Here is an 18,224-nt window from a genome sequence, read left to right as displayed (position 1 = left end):
TAATTACATCGCGCGTAATACAAAATATATGTTGTGAAAAAATAAAAAGAAAAAGGAAAAGGAAAAGCTGAACAAAGGAAAATAAATATCTGGCGCACGTAGCCGACAAAAGGAAGGCATTAAACTTGAGAACAATAAATACACAGAATCGGCGGTGTTGCAAAAAAGAGTAAACAAGAAAATGAGGTAATCCCCGTGATCCGCAAGTGGTACTAAACTTGGCTCGTCTAATCCGAAAGCTCTCGGGTCCGTTAAATTAACTTCTTTTTCAGATCTACAATACCTCAAAGAACCTTTTATTCAACTTTAAACGTTTTTTATTCCACTTACTCTGAGTAAATTAATCGTTCTCCTGCTGGTCTTGAGTCTAGACCAAGACCGCACTGGCATGTCCATTCATTTATTTCCGTCTCTTTGATTTCATCACTCACCGTCATTTCTTAATGATAATAATCATCGTAATGATAATGAAAATGATGGTGATGATTAATTAAATATTTATAATGTATTATATATGTCAAGATGTAATGCTGTTATGTAGAGCTAGCGATCTATAGAGCGGGACATAAATCTTAAGACATAGGTCTTGTAGTAGAGGAACCCGCAGGCGGTAGTAATTCATCGGCACGTTGTTATATACATATATAGGTTGACGTAGAGTTAATCGTCAGACGCAGGATAGGAGCTGAGGGGTTGTGCTGAAGGTAGTTGTGGTTAAACGAATTATGGTGAGCTACGTGGTCCCGTATAACTCCAAGCCCGCGGGTCGCGGGGATCCCAAACGCCTCAGCAAATTTCATCTCGGTCTATTGCATTTTGAGCTTAATAAATGGAATTCAATACTACAACCTACAAGCTTGCTTGCGAGAGCTAAACTTATGCGTCACTGTCAAAAAAATTTTCGCCTGAATTTTTTTTAGACTTTTAGGAAATTTGGCGCGAAATTTAAAACGATGAATTATTCACGGAAAGAATTTTCGTATGAATATTTCTATGTTATTTAGGGGAGGGTGGGGCAAAGTGGGCCCCGTAAGCTAGAAATGGGATTATCTTCACTTTTTTTACTCGTTACACTACTTTATAGGCTCTTGTTTGTTATTTAACATTGATAAGCTGTGTCCATTGAAATTGAAAAATCGAAAATTAGGGGCAAGGTGGGCCCCCATCTAAAAAAATTGTGTGAGACAAATTTATTGCTTGTTTTACTTTTTTTAAATTCTTCACTTTAAAAATGTTATGAATAAGCTGTGTTCATAATAAATTACGAATTTTGAAATATGGGGTAAAGTGGGCAAAAATGGGTAAGACATAAATAAGCTAATAAGTAATAAATTAATAGTCGTAAAAAAGTAAAGGTGACTTATTATGAGCCTCATTCATAGAAAATTTCAGGGGGGCCCACTTTGCCCCAAAATTTTTGAGGTTTTCTAAATTTTAGGGGGGCCTACTTTGCCCCAAGGGGCCCACTTTGCCCCACCCTCCCCTATTATAAAAATTACTCTAAATCAAGTAATCTTGGGCCATTACGACTTTTTACTTTCGAATTACGAAATTTTATTCTTTCAGTGAGTAAAAATCAATCAGATTAATTTTTACTCACAATTACGAGTAAAAATTACACCTAGCGGCTGTCTAAATAAATTCTCTCTAATTCAATTTTTACTCGTAGGTTATGACAAAAAGTTGATGATTCAATTCATAAAATTTATATTGAATTACAATAAAAATTACAATTAATAGGCTGAAATTTCCATAAAAAAATCTAATAACCATCTAATTGCCTTAGAATATGACTTAAAATAAATATTTTGAAAAAGAATAAAAAAAAAATTACTCTTATTGTGTTGAAGAAGAAAAGATACAAATTTTTTTTTTAATTTTAAAATAAATATTAAGTTATAGAGAGAAACAGAGATCGTCTTTTTTTCCAAGCCTACGTTTGTGTGCGTAACATGTAAGTTGTCGCGAGCAAAATAAAAACATTTAATTGAAGCCGATATTAACCGAAGATTAACGGAGACTACTGAAATATTACCCTGCAGTTTAGAGTAAAAATTACTCCCATAGATAAGAAAATTTATTCGAGTTATAAGCAGTTTTTCATCAAACAGTTAATGGGTTCAAAAGAATGGTATATTGGGGAGTAAAATTTAATCGCATGGAGTAAAAATGAATAGATTAAGATGAGATATTCACAATAATCAATTAAATATAAGACTTTTAAAAAATTACTCAGTAGTAGAGTAAAACATGGTCTAGCAACGTTAATATTTAAACAAAAAATATTAAATTTAAAACAAAATATACCAATTTTTTGCAACGGCCCAGGATTACTCGAAATTACAGAGTGATTTTTATCAAAAAATTCTTTCCGTGTAAAGTTTTTGAAATCCAATTTTATAAAATTAAATTATTTATCATAGGACACTTTGGACACAAAAGATATAATTTTGAAAACTTTGAAAATTTTTAGCATAAAAATGATAGCGCCTTTACTATAGCGCATTAAATTATTCATTAAAAGTTAAAATAAACACTAGAAATATCCCGGTATTTGCTCATAACGGATTCTTTATAGTCTCAAAAAGTAGTTTTAATAAAATGAAAACTAAAAAAAAATAAGTCTGGGTATCTTCATTTTATTGAAGTAAGCTTTAATACTAAACGTTACGAGTTTACTTTACTCAAGTACCTATAAAACTCTAGATACTCCAAACTATGGACTCTACGGTCTACGGTCGAAAGTCTAAATAAACCGATTCGTATCTTTACAGTTAAATTTATAAATTCAAAAGCAAAGAAAGACATAAAAAATAAAACCAAAAAAATCTAGAGCTATAATAATTATTAACAATTGTAGAAATACAAAAATATTCCGCAATCGTTTGGCCAATTTCCAATTTAGTGACTTACTTTTTACATAACGAACGCGACGCGCCAGCAAAACATTCGACATCCGGTCCCTTGGCTACTCCCGTTAACTCCCTTAGCTTCTATTTCTATTTCTACTTCTACTTCTACTTCTACTTCTTCAGCCTCTGGTTCTGCTTCTAGATTTACTTTTACATTTACTTCCACTCAAGAATTACTGGCCCTTGTTCATTTCGCCCTCGAGGCAGAAACCAACAAGGAATTCAAAAACTTTTATTTGGATCTGGGCTAACTGAAAATATTTTCTGTGCCAGGTCCTTTTTAACTCGACAACTAAATTATCATCATCATTATTTGCGAATTTTAACTTTACTTTTTTATACTCAAGTGACTTTTAAGTCTTTAGTAACTCGAATAATAAAAAAATTAAGCCCTAAAAAATTTCTGTTAATTTTTCCTCAAATGAAAGTCAATAATTTAGAAAGAGTTTTTTTTATTCGGACTATAAAATATATGAATAATTTATGTCTGTATGAAAAATAAAAAAGTTAACAAGCTGAGATGAAAAATTTTATGAAGTAGTAAAGTAGAAATATATATATGTTTTTTTTTTTTTTTTTTTTTTTTCATTATATTCTGATGGAAATGTTTTATTTATAAGTAGTTAACGTGAAAATTTTTGTTACAGACACTTGCAAGATAATTTTCCATTCATCGATAAAAGTAAAACGGGAATATGGGGCTGGAGTTACGGAGGATATGCAGCTGGAATGAGTTTAGCAATGGATCGTGATAGCGTATTCAAATGCGGTATTTCCGTAGCACCGGTGACCGATTGGACTCTGTACGGTAAGATTTCAACGGATTCAAAAGTTTATTTCTCAAACTTATCAAAAACTTTTGTATCGCATCCAAACTTTATATAAATATATCACAAAATATTTATCCGATATCCACAAACTAAATTACCAACTTATAATATATATTCATGAGCTAGATTATTTGTTGTTAATTACATGGCAATTAATTAGTAAGTCGACAAAATTTATTTGAGTTACGCTTAAATATTTGCCGCCACGACTGAATATTACGGTCATAATATTATACGAAAAAATATCAATGCCAAAATATCACTACGTCTAATTGTTATCTATCAGAATATCGTGCGTCCAAATTTCACAGCCTCTCAATATCATGAACTGTAAGAAGTCGGGAGTGATTACAAATTTTATTTAAATCTGAATTCACTCCAACATTCAGAGTTCCGGAGTTTTGATATTAAAATAAACTCCCTCTAGGATAATATTTTGGCATGTGATATTAAGACGTAAAGGAAATATTTTGAGCAAAGTTTAACTTCCTAGGGAATGATGATAAATTTTATTTTTAAAGAACTAGGTGGATAAAACATCTATTTATGTTTATAGATTCAATATATACGGAGCGTTTTATGGGTTTGCCAATAGCATCAGACAATTTTGATGGGTATGAACAAGCACAGCTGTTAAATAAAGCTGACAAAATAAAATCAAATAGTTATTATCTTATTCACGGTACACTGGATGACAATGTACACTATCAGCAATCTTTATTACTGGCTAAGGTCCTAGAGCAGAAGGATATATTATTTAGACAGCAGGTAAATATATTTACAAACTACTATCGTATAACTTAATTACTCATTTAAAAACCACGCATACAAATTTACTTGTCCTCCATAATTATATTTTGTTTTGCTCGTAATCAAGTTACCAAAACTTTTTGACCCCATCACGATAAAAAAATAATTTTAATAATTTTTTTACAAAAGACCGAGAGCTGAAATCGAACCGCCGACTTTCTGTTTAAAAAATTTTTAGACCTCTGCAAGTTTTATATTTTTTTTTCGTCATATATTTTATTTTTAATCAATCGGTTAATAATTGACTGTAATTAATAGATATTTCACTAAACTATTAACCAAAAAATTTTGAGTGTGTGCTGCCATCTAGGGTTGATTAATTGAACTACAAAATTTTTACTCAATTTCGCGACGCGCTTGAGTAAAAAATTGAGTTAATTAATGAAATTCATATAATTTAGCAGCAGAAATTTTTATTTTGGCTTGATAATTAACTAAGTTAATATTTTACAGACATACACAGATGAAGATCACGGCATTGCATCAACGAGGTTACATCTCTACCACTCGCTGGAAAATTTCCTAGGCGATTGCTTCAGATCATGATCTACGGACTGACGGTCTATTTAAATATAATGATTGTAATAATAATAATACAAGGAAAAAAAATCTTTTAGGACGTTATTACGATTTGTCTGTGTAAATAAATTACATGTACATAGTCCGTGTACAATATTGTAATATGAGTGTTCATGTAAATAACAATTCGATAATTAATTAGCCGCTAATCCATATGTAATTATAATCATTATTACTACTATTAAAATAAATATAAAATTTAAATTATTAATAATTAATATTTTATCAATAGATTCGCGGCTATTAATTATAAAGTTATTAAGTCACTATTTAATGGACATTTTTAAAAAAAATTTATTAATGACTAAAATAAAATCAAATTTGTTATCGATTTTAAAGAGCTTAAAAAATGTTGATATTTTAAATTATTATCAAGTTAAATTTTTAATTAAAATTTTTTTTTAATAATTCGTACTTAAGATAAATTATGATTTTATTTTTTAAATTACATTTTATAAATAAAAAAAATTTTTTTATCGAATTGTTTTAAAAATTAAAAATTATAATTTTTAAAAATGAATTTAAAAAGTAAACGATTTCCGCTGACTAAAAAAATTATAATTTTAAAAAGCATTTAAAAATTTTTTTATAGACTAGACAAATTTCATTTTTATCACAAAAAAAAATTATTTTATTAATTACACGGTAATTTTTAATTAGTATTATAATTATCACTTTATATAAATGCATTGAGTTAAGTGACGCGTCAATTAAAAATCGCGTTACAATCGAATCAAAGTACCTATAGGCAATATCGATAATTGAACAATGAATTTTATTACTTCTAAAAAATATAAATATAAATAAGTAACGAAAAAAAAAAATTTTCAATTAATTTAATTATGTTACTATTTTTTATTAATAAATATCATATCTATTACTAGGTTCACTAAGACTTCGAAAATAGAAATAAAATTAAAAAATTAAAGGTACTAAAAAATTTGAAATACACTTATAGTGTAAATATGACTATCATTAAACAGTTAAAATTTTTTAAATCCTGGACCACTGAAATTTAAAAAAATTAAAGAGTGGATAATTATAAATATATATAAATAAATTTAAATAATCAAATACTAAAAATAAGCGGATGAAAAAAAATGATAAGTAAATATTTAAAAATAATAATAATAAATAATAACTGTTAATGTTTATCTCGATCCATTGTAAATAAAGGGTTTTATTGCAGCGTAATGCAATTTCATATATGAGTATTGTTAATGGATTTAAATTTTTTTCATATTAAAAAAAAAAATTAATTAAAATATTAATATAAATATTTATTAATTATAAATCACTATAGAATTTTAACAATGCTTGTACACCATTATTATTATTATTATTATTATTATTTGTTGAGTGTAATATAAAAATAATATATAAAGTTTTATGGTTTATTAATTTACTGTTAATTATTTTTTATCTATTCCTTCTTTTCATCCTTGATCCTGAATATTTATAAAATATATTTATATATCACGTGATAATTTTAATGAAACTCATGACAGAAATTTTTTTTCGTAAGTTACCATTAAAAAAATTAATTAAAATCACCATTTCTTTAAATTTTTGTATTTTTAATTTAATTCGCGGTAAAAATAAACAGAAAATCAAGAATTTTTTTTCGATTTTTTCTGCCAAAAATAAGATGCGCGCGACTTATAATTAATTACCCATAAAAAATGATCGAAATTAATTAAACAAAAAAAGAAGTTACTTATAATTATTATTAATTAGGAGTTTAATAAAAATTATAATGCATTTAATTTTTGAATTAAAACCGCGATATTTGAATAAATCATACCTACTTAACTTTAATAATTAAGGTGATGAGTAATTTAAATTAATCATCTTTGCATAATTAATTTTTATTAGGCTGTAAAGCTGATTTTTTAAAATAAAAAATATATATATTAATATTAAGTAACAAAGTTGATATGAAATCTTATGAATTTTCCGTTTCTTTGAATCTGAAAAAAAAAATAAAAAACCATTAAATTTTTTTTCATACTTAAGGTTTGTATTAATTGTCAAATTTAATTGGGACACTCACTTGCATTTTGTGCAGGTAAAGAAGACAGTTTGCCCTTCGTCGGCGGACCTCAATTGCAGAGTCGCGTATGACATTTTATCATTCCCGCATTGCGAGCATTTTCTGTCAATAACTGGACCCTCGGATTTTTTTTTATCATCTTCTGGCTTTGCGTATGCGGATTCATCATTAAAATTAATAGTGTATGACATTTTCATATCTCCAAAAACTTGAATAAGAATAAAAAATTTTTACTATATCGTGATTTGAATTGAGCGCCAAAATATTTAAAAAACTTTTAATTAATATTCAAATTATTTATTAAATAATCGGAATACGAATTAAAAAATATGGAACAGGAATATGAAATAAAAAAAAAATACTAACCATCAGAACCCCATTCACGTTTGCAAGTATAACAAGTAACTCCACCTCTATCACCAAGAAGGGGTAAAATAGAACCACAATCAGCACAAAAATTCGGGTCTGTAGTAAAACAACTTTCTTTTTCTTCTTCCATTTTATTTTATAACTTTTCACTCGAGATAAATACTCAAATTTTTATAAATCCACGTGCTTATGGTCAACACCATGCGCATTAGAATAAAAATATGTCTAAGTCTGAATTTATCTTTTTTAGTCACGTGACTCACTCACATGTTTTCTGGAACGGAAACGAAACGTCTTTTTACAAAAAAAACCGTTCCCTCGATCTTGAACGCGCGAAATGCGGATTTGAATTCCCGCGGGAAAATTCAAACCGCGCGCTCTTTAAAATTCCATTTTTAATTTAATAATTAAAAAAAAATTATTATTTATCCACAACTAGTTTTTTAAAAAGTTAATTAATATTTTTACAGATAATTAGTAAATAAAATTGGGTTTTAATTTTTTTACGTTTCTGAGATTAGTCAGCAAAAAGATAATTATTTAAAAAATGAGATTATGTCACATGATTGCTAGCATAATGATGGGAGTAACATGGACACAAGCAGTAAAAGGGTAATTAGTAATTAGTTAATTTAAATTACAGTAAGTACTAATAATAATTTAAAAAAAAAATACGTTTTGAACAGGAATAAGTTAACGCTGTTCGATTTCACAACCGCCAGCAATGTCAATAGTTGGACAGAAATATCAGACACTGTTCGGACCCAGGGAATGTCCAAAGCAGTGCTGACTTTACAAAAAACTCAATTATTCCAACGCGGTATTTTTTTCACTCTCCTGAACCCTCAGCCAAACGGAGCCGGATTTGCGGGGGTGCGAATCCCCGTTAATTGGGATCTGACCGAGTACAATAATATCGAAATAAAATGCCGCGCCCAGGGTAATAACGAACATTACAAAATCGTCTTAAGACACGAAGGTCTTGCCTCTAATGAAGATATTTCTTACGAACAAACTTTTGACGTAAGCATACAGTTTAATATTTTTTTAGCACAATATTTAATAAATTTTGTTTTAATTATTCAAAGGTTTCATTGACGGATAAAGAATTCACGACAATAAGTTTACCATTAAAAAATTTCAAACCTTATTATCGCGGCCGCGAAATACCCAATGGAGATCCTCTAGATACTGCAAACATAACGATGTTTGGATTACAACTTTATGGCGGTGTTTACTCTCCATTTAAACAATACGGCGTGTCAGCTCTCGAAGTTGAAACAATTACAGCTGCTATCTAAACATCCAGATCATCATCATTATTATTATTATTATTATTATAATCATTAATTATTACAAACAAACTATCCCTGCATTTATTGACCATCTACTCTCCATAGTCCACTTGATCAAACATAATTCGCGTGCCAAATGCCAAAAGGGCGTATAAAAGCTATACGCCCTTTTGGCTTTGAAGAACCAAAAGGGCGTATAATTTTTTTGTTTCTGGTGCCAATCGTTTTGTAAACATGTTCTAAGCCTAAAAATAAAAAAAAAATTTCCAAAGCCAAAAGGGCGTAGGGGAGGGTGGGGCAGAGCGGCCCCCCTAAGCCAATTATTATTTTTTGTGGCTTTCAACCATATGATCACTTTACTTTTTTCCTATTTCGAACAAATTTATGGACATTTTGCCAAAATTCTGAAAAACTTTTTTTTTTTTTTTTGTGGGGCAGAGCGGCCCCCCTTCAAAAAGTGATAAAAAAAATTTTTTTTTTCGTTTTTTTCTTTTTAAATTGTTTCCATCATTAAGAATGTATTTCTTTCTCTTGACAACTATTTTTGGTTTTATATTACTCGAAAAAAATTTTTTAAAGCGTAAAAAATCGTTCACTCTCGATTACCTTAATTACTAATTGTTATTTAATAAAAAAAAAAATCAATTCTATAATTTTACTTTATTTCAAAAATTTATCAACTAAAAAAAAAAATTTAATTTTTATAAATTTTTAGTGACCAAATTTGCCTCTTACATAAAGAAACGGCCGAAAAATATGAAAAAATAATTTTTTCGGAAGTTTCGGCTGGTCCATTTTGCCCCAAATGTCATGCGTAGGGGTAAAAATGCGCAAACATATCGGATTTATAGTAATTAGTCGAAAAAAAAAAAATTTTTTTTTTGATCAAAATTTCAGGGGGGCCGCTCTGCCCCACCCTCCCCTATATCTTTTGGCGATAGTACGTCAAAAATTTTTTTTCTGCAGATCTTTACGTTTCGAGCGATTCTAAAAAGAATGACAAAAAAAATTTTTTTATACGCCCTTTTGGCATGGAACCCTATCTAACTGCTGTAATACGCCCTTTTGGCATTTGGCACGCGAATTACTAATTAAGAAAACATTAAATACTCTGTCAATAATTAATAATTAGCAATCTACTTGCTTGTAATTTAATGAGTTATTGTAAAAATGATTGAATAAATATAATAAATAAAAATAGAACAGACTTCTCGGTCTCGGTTACACATCAAATAGACAGTGACACGCGATCTCTATAAAATATTATTTATATATAAAATATATATATATTTTGTTGGCTTGATCGTCTTTGGTACGACTGGTACCTGCAGTCAATGTTAAATAATTTTTTTTTTTACTATTATATTTTATAGTCATGTTTAAATGTATAAGAAAAATACTGTATATATTTATAGAGATATATGTACAGAGTATATTTTTGTAAATCGATTGGGAGAATATTTTTCAGCAGTAAGAAGATATCGGTCGGGAGTATGACATGGTAGCCTCGGCAACTGGGTATAAATTTTATTTATATTTCATTTTAATTGTAATTAATTGGACTAATAAATTTACTTAATGACGACATGGAACAGAGTCACGCAGACACTATTTGATTTCACGCGGACGGACCAAGTCAACAACTGGACCGAGTACTCGGACACTATAAAAACCGCGGGGATGTCAAAGGCTGTGCTGGTGATTCAAAAAACTCAACTGATTCAGCGGGGGATTTTTTTCACTTTGTTCAACCCGCGGCCAAACAAAATGGGATTCGCTGCTGTAAGATGCGAGACTAATTTCAATCTTCAGGATTTCAATTACGTGACGATAAAATGCCGAGGGCAGGGCACTAATTTGAGATACAAGATGGTGTTGAGACACAGAGGTCTCATAGATAATAATTCGATGGTTTTTGGTCAAGTTTTTACGGTAAATTTTTTTTTATTCAAATAAATATGGAGTTTATTGTCTACGTTTAATTTTTTCCAGGCACCGGAAAATGAATTCGCGACGATGAAATTACCTCTGGCTGATTTTAAACCTTATTATCGCGGCCGCGAGTTGCCGGTGGAAGAAAATCCTCTTGATTTAACGGCCATTACAAACATTGGACTTAAAATTGATATGGGTCCTTATTTACCCGATAATCAACCCGGCGTAGCAGCTTTAGAAATTGATTGGATTAAAGCTACTAAATAATTACTATTATTATTATTTATTTATTCGCATAAAAATATATATATAATTTGGAAGTAAAATATATCGTGCTGCGGGTGATAGAAATTTTTTTATGGCTAATTGATGTACTTTTCATCTAGAAGTTGATGGTACAAATTTTGGGAACCATAAGGATCTCAAAAAAATTCAAAATTTGGGTTTTTTATTTTCCGACTTCTAGATAAAAAGTACGATTAGTAAAAAAGAAATTTTCCCGCCATTATACTGTAAAAAATTAGCGGAGCCCTGATTAAAAAAGTGAATTGAAAAGTATTGAAAATTATTTCAATTCTTTTCAATCCCTCGGCGGTTTTGGAAAGTATTGAATGGAATTGAAATTTCGATCGTTTGAATACTTTCCAATTCCAAAGTGGAATTCGAAAGTATTGAAAAGAATTGAGAATTGAGAAGGATTCAGAAAGATTCAAAAATTTCAATTCATTTCAATCTTTTTCAATCCCACACTTGATCCGAAATGTCGGATTATTTAGGTATTGAGAAGGATTCAGAAAGATTAAAAATATCAATTCATTTGAATCTTTTTCAATTCCTCAGAAGTTCAGAAATTCTTTTATTATTTTGGGATTGAAAAGTATTCATTTTATGTCAAAATGAAAACCTTGGGGTATAGAAAGTATTCGAAAGAATTCATTTCTCATCTTTTTCAATACTTTTCAATTCACTTTTTTAATCAGGGAGTAAATGCGAAATAAAAATAAAATCAGTATTTACTTCAAATTCACTCCTGACTTTTTAAAGTGTATGACATTTTTGTAACGCGATATCGTCAACATGGTGGAAATTTTTCGGAATTTTCTCTGGAAAACTCAGTTCTAAAGAGTTTTTCAGAGAAAAGTCAGAAAAATTTCTATTAGGGCAGGCAAAGAAAGATGTCATGTATATATTTTCATGCGATTGTTAAAATAGATAAAAATATATATTAAATAAATGTATAAAAATAAAATAATATTTTTAATTGGCTATTTTTTATTTCCCTTAAACTCAAAAATTAAAAACAATTTTTTTTTCACAAAATTTCATTTTCAACTGACCGTCATAGACAATTTCAGCGTTTGTCATATTTTATAAAATATGTAATCTATTTAAATTAAAATTTCATAAATTTAAATTTTCATTTCCATGTAAATTTTTTGAAAAAAAAAAATTTTTTAAAAACTGAATAAAATTTCTGTTAGAAAAAAAATCCAAAATGGATATAATACAAAATCTAACCGCCACCGGCAGTGGGTTTTCTAGGGTTAGGATTCCACATCATTCGTCACGACGTCAGTGTCAATCAGTTTAAGCACAATGGCTCCTGTAGATAACTCTCCGACGAGCAACATGGGTGGATTTGAATTGATTTGTTCATCAAAATCAAACGATACCATTCCCGTCCACAAGTACAAGTCAACAAGAACCGGAATAACTGTTTGTATCGGAGAAGTCGACGGCCCCATCGTCGGAGGAAACTTCTGTCTGGGTAACTCCCTCTCTTAACCTCAAATACTCACTCAGCAAAAACAAATAAACAAAACAAATTTCTCGTTCATACCAAAATAAAATTAAATTTACAGCAACTCAAGCGTTTGATGACGATGGACTGCCCCATACTCTGGAGCACCTCATTTTTTTGGGCAGCGAGGATTATCCTTACAAAGGAGTCCTGGATCTTCTGGGCAACAGATGTCTCGCATCAGGGACAAATGCCTGGACTGATCGCGACCACACCAACTACACCATGACTACTGTTGGCAGCGAGGGATTTTTGACTCTCATGCCCATTTATCTAGATCATGTTCTCTTCCCAAATTTGAAAGTTCGTACCAATTAATTAATTAATTAATAAATTTCACTATTTATATCACTAATTACTCCCGTTACTGTTCCTAGGACTCGGCATATTTGACTGAAGTTCATTATATATCAGGGGAAGGTGAAGATCGCGGTGTCGTCTACTGCGAGATGCAGAGCACCGAGAACACCGGGAAAACTTTGTCGAACACTGAACTGATCCGCGCAATTTATCCAGGAAAATGCGGATACAAATCAGTAACCGGGGGTATAATGAAGAACTTGCGCGAGAGTACGAACAATGAAAAAGTCCGTGAGTTCCACCGGCAATTCTACCGGCCAGAGAACTTGACAATAATAATAACCGGTCAAATTCAGCACGCAGAAGTTTTCAAAGCTCTGCGTCCGGTTGAAGAAAAAATTCTGTCTAAAGGAAGTCGCGGTACATTTGATCGCCCGTGGCACGAACCAGTTCCCCCATTGACGGAAAGTGTCGTCCGCGACATTTTGTACCCATGCGACGACGAGGACAATGGGATAGTCAGCGTGGGGTGGCGCGGGCCTTCGGGAATAACAGAAATATATGAACTGACGGCCTGTTCTCTGCTGCTAAAGTATCTGACCGACAATTCCGTCAGCCCGATCCAGAAAGAGTTTGTTGAAATCGACGATCCTTATTGTTGCAACGTCGATTATTATTTGAACGAAAACTCCGAGTCTATGCTGCAGCTGACGTTCAGCGGCGTTCCTATTCCCAAAATTCCATTGGTGAAAAACCACTTGGCCAAAGTTATCAATGACGTTTATCAGAGCAACGAAATAGACGGAATAGACATGCCGCGGATGGCTACGGTGATCCATCGCCACCAATTGGAAACTCTGAGCAGCCTGGAGAATATGCCGCATGATGCCATCACTTACATGCTGATAGGGGACGCGCTCTATGGCCGCAACGTCCAGGATCTAGAGCAGCGACTCAACACAATCGACGATCTTAAGAAACTGGCAAAAGAACCCGCGAGTTTCTGGTTGAATCTTCTCAAGAAGTATCTGATCGACGCACCCTCGGCGGTGATAAACGCGACGCCGAGCATCGCCAAGCAAAAGGAAATGGAAGAGCAGGAGAAGAAGCGTATCGCCGAAAGAATAAAGCAGCTGGGCAAAGAAGGCCTGGAGCAGAAGGAAAAGGAGTACTTGGAAGCGGTCAAGCAGAATGATGCCCCCATTCCAGATCAAGTTCTCAGCGGGGTTCCAGTTCCAGGAACGGACTCCATCAACTTCCATCACGTGAGAAGCTACACCACGGGGGCAGGTGACCAGCATCCGAGACTTGATGTCAACAAACTGTCTCTCTTTACGTACTTGGATCACGTAAATACAAATTTCGTTTACCTGTTCGTGGTGATGGACACTTCGAAGGTTTCAAAGGAAGCCAGGCCCTACATGCCCCTGATTCTCGAGGCCATTGGAGAGTGTCCTATCAATAGAGACGGAGAGCTGGTGCCGTACGAAGATGTCGTTGCGGAAATAGAGGCTGACACTATTGCCGTCAGCACGAGAATGGGACTGGACAGTCCGTCCAGATTTTCTTGTGGTGCTTACAGTCACAGCGTCAACTTAATGCTGCAGGTAAATATCCATCAAATTGATTCAGTTAATTAATTAATTAATTAATTAATTTACTGATTTATTCCTCTGTAGCTCGAAATGTCAAAGTATCCAAAAGGTGTCCAATGGATAAAAGAACTGCTGTATGACACCAAATTCACACCGGAACGGTTGAAAATAATCGCATCGAAATTACTCAACGAAATAACCCAGTGCAAAAAAGCTGGCAACAAAATCACTGGCGATTTGATGAGGGGAATGATTTACAACAAAGGTAATATTCAGGTCTCTGGATCCAATTGTCAGACGTGATAATTTATTGTATGATTGGTATTGCAGAGAGCAATCACTTCAACTCGAGCATGCTGAGGCAGCAGCAGTTTTTGACTAAACTAGTCGGCAGGTTGGGAACACCCCAAGGACAAGCGGAAGTCGTCGCTGAAATAGAAGCGGTTATGAAAATTCTGACAGCTAAAGACAACATGGTTCTGTTTATGGCAACAAATGTTGATAAATTGAGCGCTCAGGTTTCGGAGCTTTACAAGCCCTGGTGGACTTTCTTTACCTTTGATAAATTCGATACCTTTGATAAAAATAAGTACGTCATCTTCTTTATTTTTTTTTGTACAAAAGGTTGATAGTTAAAATAAATATTTTTAGGTTGAATGTGACTCCCGATTGGAAACTGATGGTACCGAGAGAGGAAATACCAATAGAAGGCTGTGTCCTAGGACTTGGTTGCGTTGAGTCTGCGTATTTATCACAAACTGGACCCTGTCTCAACGATTTCGAGAGCTCGGACTTGGCTCCACTGCTAGTTTGCCTTCAATACTTGACTCAAGTTGAGGTGAATTTTTAAAATTACATTTTTCATGACCAGAACGATTGCTAATTATATTTTTATTTTATCAGGGGCCAATGTGGAGACAAGTAAGAGGACAAGGGTTCGCATACGGCTGCAATATCTACGCGAAACCAAATGAGGGGTTGCTGTACTTGACATTTTACGCGTCAACGGACCTCGTCGGTGCCTACAAGGAAACAAAAGCCATCGTTGTATGTTTCTTTGATTGACACGATTATTTATTTACGTGAGTGTTGGTATTGATAAAAATATAAACTATTTGTGAAATTTCAGAGCAATCTGATTGCTGATAATTCCTGGGAGCGACTACTCTACGACTCGGCAAAGTCGTCTTTGATATTTGAAATCGTCGAGAGAGAAAAAAGCGTCGGGGACGCAGTCTCCCAATCACTCTTATCGTACTTTAAAAATGTTTTCCATGATTACAATCGCTCGATGGTACAAAAAATCTATACCGTCGGCATTAAAGATTTGAATCGAGTAGCTAATAAATATATAAAGCCGCTTTTTGATCCCAAACAATGCAAAACTGCGATCGTTTGCCATCCCTCTAAGGTCACGGAAATCGCCGAGGCGTTCAAGGGGTGAGTTAATTTAATTATTTGTTTATTATAATTATTTTATTTACTTTTTTTTTTTTAGCTTTAGCCAGAATCTGAAATTCTTCAATACACTGGAAAATAGTTACCTCAATGATTGGTGAATTTTCTTATTTTTTTAATAAATTTTTTATTAAACAGATGCCTAATTTTAGGGGAAAAAATTAAATCTCTACTTGCAGTGTTGAGTACAAAATAATGTGGATTTAGTAAATATATATAAATTTCTACGCATTTTTTTTTTGTAAGTTACCGTGGAAAATTAATAAATATATCTTATTGAATGGCTTAAAAGGTGTTTTGCAGATAAATATTTTAATGGAATTTTTTAACACATTTTTCAATAATAATAATATTATAAAATATCTTGATTGTCATAAGAAAATCAATAAAATACTTTTTAAATGACTATTTACAATTTTTTAATCATTTTCAAAATTAGCTGGTAAGGTTTTTTTGAGTTTTTAAATTGGGAAAATTTTTGAGCAATAAATAAGTGAGATATCTGAGTCGAGAATGAAATTCCGCGTAAAATGAGTACCAACAACAATACATTTCCACGAGGTGATAATTAATTACTTAAATTAGTAATTAATTAATTATTTAGTGTTTTGAATCATCTTGATTTAAATATATTGATGTGGGTACTCATTTTACTCGGAATTACTTTGTCTATAACCTCAGCTACTCATTTTTTGAAAATTCAAAAAAAAAAATTTTTTTTTTTAATATTTATAAATCAAAAATCTAAAAAATGACTTTAGAGAAATGGAATAATATAATTAAACTTAGAGTAAACTTCCGGATTAATTAACTACATATTTTAATAGAACACTCGGTAAATTAATTTATCTATTAAAAAAAAAAATATTTGTTGTGAATTTGTGCCACTCAAAGCATTTGAAATAAGAGTTCGGTAAACTTTGCAAATAGAAGCAGTTGGCCTTGATGTTCCTCAACCGTGCAATCGTCATCGGTCCAATACTTTCAGCTTTTCACGTGCGTCGATTGTACTAGACGTTCTCATGACTTGTTAACTAATTTTTGGATTACCTAATCCCTGCGTCATCTAATATATTATTTACTCCGCTCTCAAATAAACTCATTAATATATATAAACATACGTATTTATATTCTCTATTAAATACTTCTATCTAAAATATTTAATAAAAAAAATTCTTCACTTTACTTTAATTCGATAAGTCACGTTCAGTAAATCAGCTAATGGACTTTAGACCGAATATTTAAATTAAATAGATAAATATACTTTCTTTGTTAAAGAAAACATATTTATTAAGAACTTTTGAAAAAAGTATTTTGCACTTCAGTCAAATTTTTTGTTTCGAAAATTTTAAATAATTATTTTGCTCAATTGTAAAGTAAAAAATAAAAATATTTAAATTTCCACATGATGTTTGTCGACGCCATGGAAAACAAGGGAATAAATTTTTATTTTTCAAAAAATATTTGACAGATATTAAATATAAATAGAAATGTGATCAGAAAAATCCAGTTTTCAAAAATATAAAAAATTTGATATATTTATTTTTTCACGCCGCAATTCGATCGTTTGTAATACAAAAATTTTAATTGCCGCGACGCTGAACGTGACAAATATTTTTTTAAAAATCTGAGAATGTCAATCTTTAGAAAAAAAATGTAATTATGTTTTTTTACAAATAAATAAATTTAAAAATATTAGTGAGTTGTTTTCTAAAAATAATAACGACTTTGTTTTTATTTTTCACAAAATTCACCTTTCACTCTTTCACGTGACCCACACCCGAGCTGAGATGTTTTTGCTGGATTTTTTAAAACTCGACTTACATTACGAAATTACTAATTTTTGTTGTTAATTTAAATAGCAATCAAATGGTTAAAAAAATAATTAATTAATTAATTAAAATGTTTTCTCAGAAAAATTTGTATTATTTGCTATCATGTTTAATAAAAAAATATAACATGCAAAGTAAAAAAAAAGCAATAATTTTATATACCGTAAAAAATAGCGCGTACTCTAGAATTTCGCGTTCCAGAACACAACGGTCGTGCATTTTCTACTTAAAATAAGTATCACGACGCTCTAGTTCTTTAAAACTAAAAAAAAACTAGTAAATTGCAACAAAAAAATTTCAAAAAATAAAACCATCAATTTTAAATATTTTGCAACAGGTAATTACAGTTAAATAATATATAATTATAATAGTTAATTACTTGTAAAAAAAACGGAAGGAATGGTATTGAAGACTTAAGATTCGAATTAAAGAGTTGTTAAAAAATGTAAATTATT

General features: G+C 31.2%; 5 protein-coding genes across 7 annotated transcripts in view; 4 read left to right on the top strand and 1 right to left on the bottom strand.

Moving 5' to 3' along the window:
- The window catches only part of LOC130669055 (venom dipeptidyl peptidase 4-like), a 152,133-nt gene extending 146,551 nt beyond the window's left edge, over nucleotides 1–5,582 (top strand). For all 3 annotated transcript variants that reach the window (XM_057471726.1, XM_057471727.1, XM_057471728.1), the window contains 3 exons: nucleotides 3,560–3,720; nucleotides 4,299–4,510; nucleotides 5,006–5,582. In XM_057471726.1, the coding sequence (XP_057327709.1) occupies nucleotides 3,560–3,720; nucleotides 4,299–4,510; nucleotides 5,006–5,098 (466 nt within the window). In that variant the 3' untranslated portion in view covers nucleotides 5,099–5,582. The remainder of the gene's footprint in view (nucleotides 1–3,559; nucleotides 3,721–4,298; nucleotides 4,511–5,005) is intronic.
- LOC130669052 (uncharacterized protein C05D11.1-like) overlaps nucleotides 1–16,339 on the top strand; it is a 230,564-nt gene extending 214,225 nt beyond the window's left edge. The window contains exons 2-10 of the mRNA XM_057471723.1: nucleotides 12,369–12,551; nucleotides 12,646–12,887; nucleotides 12,962–14,491; nucleotides 14,564–14,744; nucleotides 14,810–15,068; nucleotides 15,131–15,317; nucleotides 15,383–15,526; nucleotides 15,609–15,919; nucleotides 15,978–16,339. Of these exons, the coding sequence (XP_057327706.1) occupies nucleotides 12,380–12,551; nucleotides 12,646–12,887; nucleotides 12,962–14,491; nucleotides 14,564–14,744; nucleotides 14,810–15,068; nucleotides 15,131–15,317; nucleotides 15,383–15,526; nucleotides 15,609–15,919; nucleotides 15,978–16,038 (3,087 nt within the window). The 5' untranslated portion in view covers nucleotides 12,369–12,379 and the 3' untranslated portion in view covers nucleotides 16,039–16,339. The remainder of the gene's footprint in view (nucleotides 1–12,368; nucleotides 12,552–12,645; nucleotides 12,888–12,961; nucleotides 14,492–14,563; nucleotides 14,745–14,809; nucleotides 15,069–15,130; nucleotides 15,318–15,382; nucleotides 15,527–15,608; nucleotides 15,920–15,977) is intronic.
- LOC130669067 (DNA-directed RNA polymerase I subunit RPA12) lies at nucleotides 6,981–7,821 on the bottom strand. The gene is made up of 3 exons (XM_057471742.1): nucleotides 7,551–7,821; nucleotides 7,185–7,392; nucleotides 6,981–7,101 (listed from the first exon to the last, which is right to left on the bottom strand). Exons 1-3 carry the CDS (start codon nucleotides 7,681–7,683, stop codon nucleotides 7,077–7,079), a joined length of 366 nt encoding a protein of 121 aa, XP_057327725.1. The 5' UTR covers nucleotides 7,684–7,821; the 3' UTR covers nucleotides 6,981–7,076.
- Nucleotides 7,534–8,917, top strand: LOC130669065 (uncharacterized). Its single transcript, XM_057471740.1, has 4 exons — nucleotides 7,534–7,647; nucleotides 8,024–8,165; nucleotides 8,240–8,576; nucleotides 8,642–8,917. The coding sequence occupies exons 2-4, from the start codon at nucleotides 8,101–8,103 to the stop codon at nucleotides 8,852–8,854; spliced, it is 615 nt and encodes a 204-aa protein (XP_057327723.1). The 5' UTR covers nucleotides 7,534–7,647; nucleotides 8,024–8,100; the 3' UTR covers nucleotides 8,855–8,917.
- On the top strand, nucleotides 9,505–12,004 carry LOC130669066 (uncharacterized). The gene is made up of 3 exons (XM_057471741.1): nucleotides 9,505–10,366; nucleotides 10,444–10,780; nucleotides 10,841–12,004. The coding sequence occupies exons 1-3, from the start codon at nucleotides 10,347–10,349 to the stop codon at nucleotides 11,048–11,050; spliced, it is 567 nt and encodes a 188-aa protein (XP_057327724.1). The 5' UTR covers nucleotides 9,505–10,346; the 3' UTR covers nucleotides 11,051–12,004.
- Nucleotides 16,340–18,224: the final 1,885 nt, after the last annotated feature.

This window comes from Microplitis mediator, chromosome 5, assembly GCF_029852145.1.
Source record: "Microplitis mediator isolate UGA2020A chromosome 5, iyMicMedi2.1, whole genome shotgun sequence".
NCBI classification, from domain to species: domain Eukaryota; kingdom Metazoa; phylum Arthropoda; class Insecta; order Hymenoptera; family Braconidae; genus Microplitis; species Microplitis mediator.
This window is presented reverse-complemented; position numbering and strand designations above follow the sequence as displayed.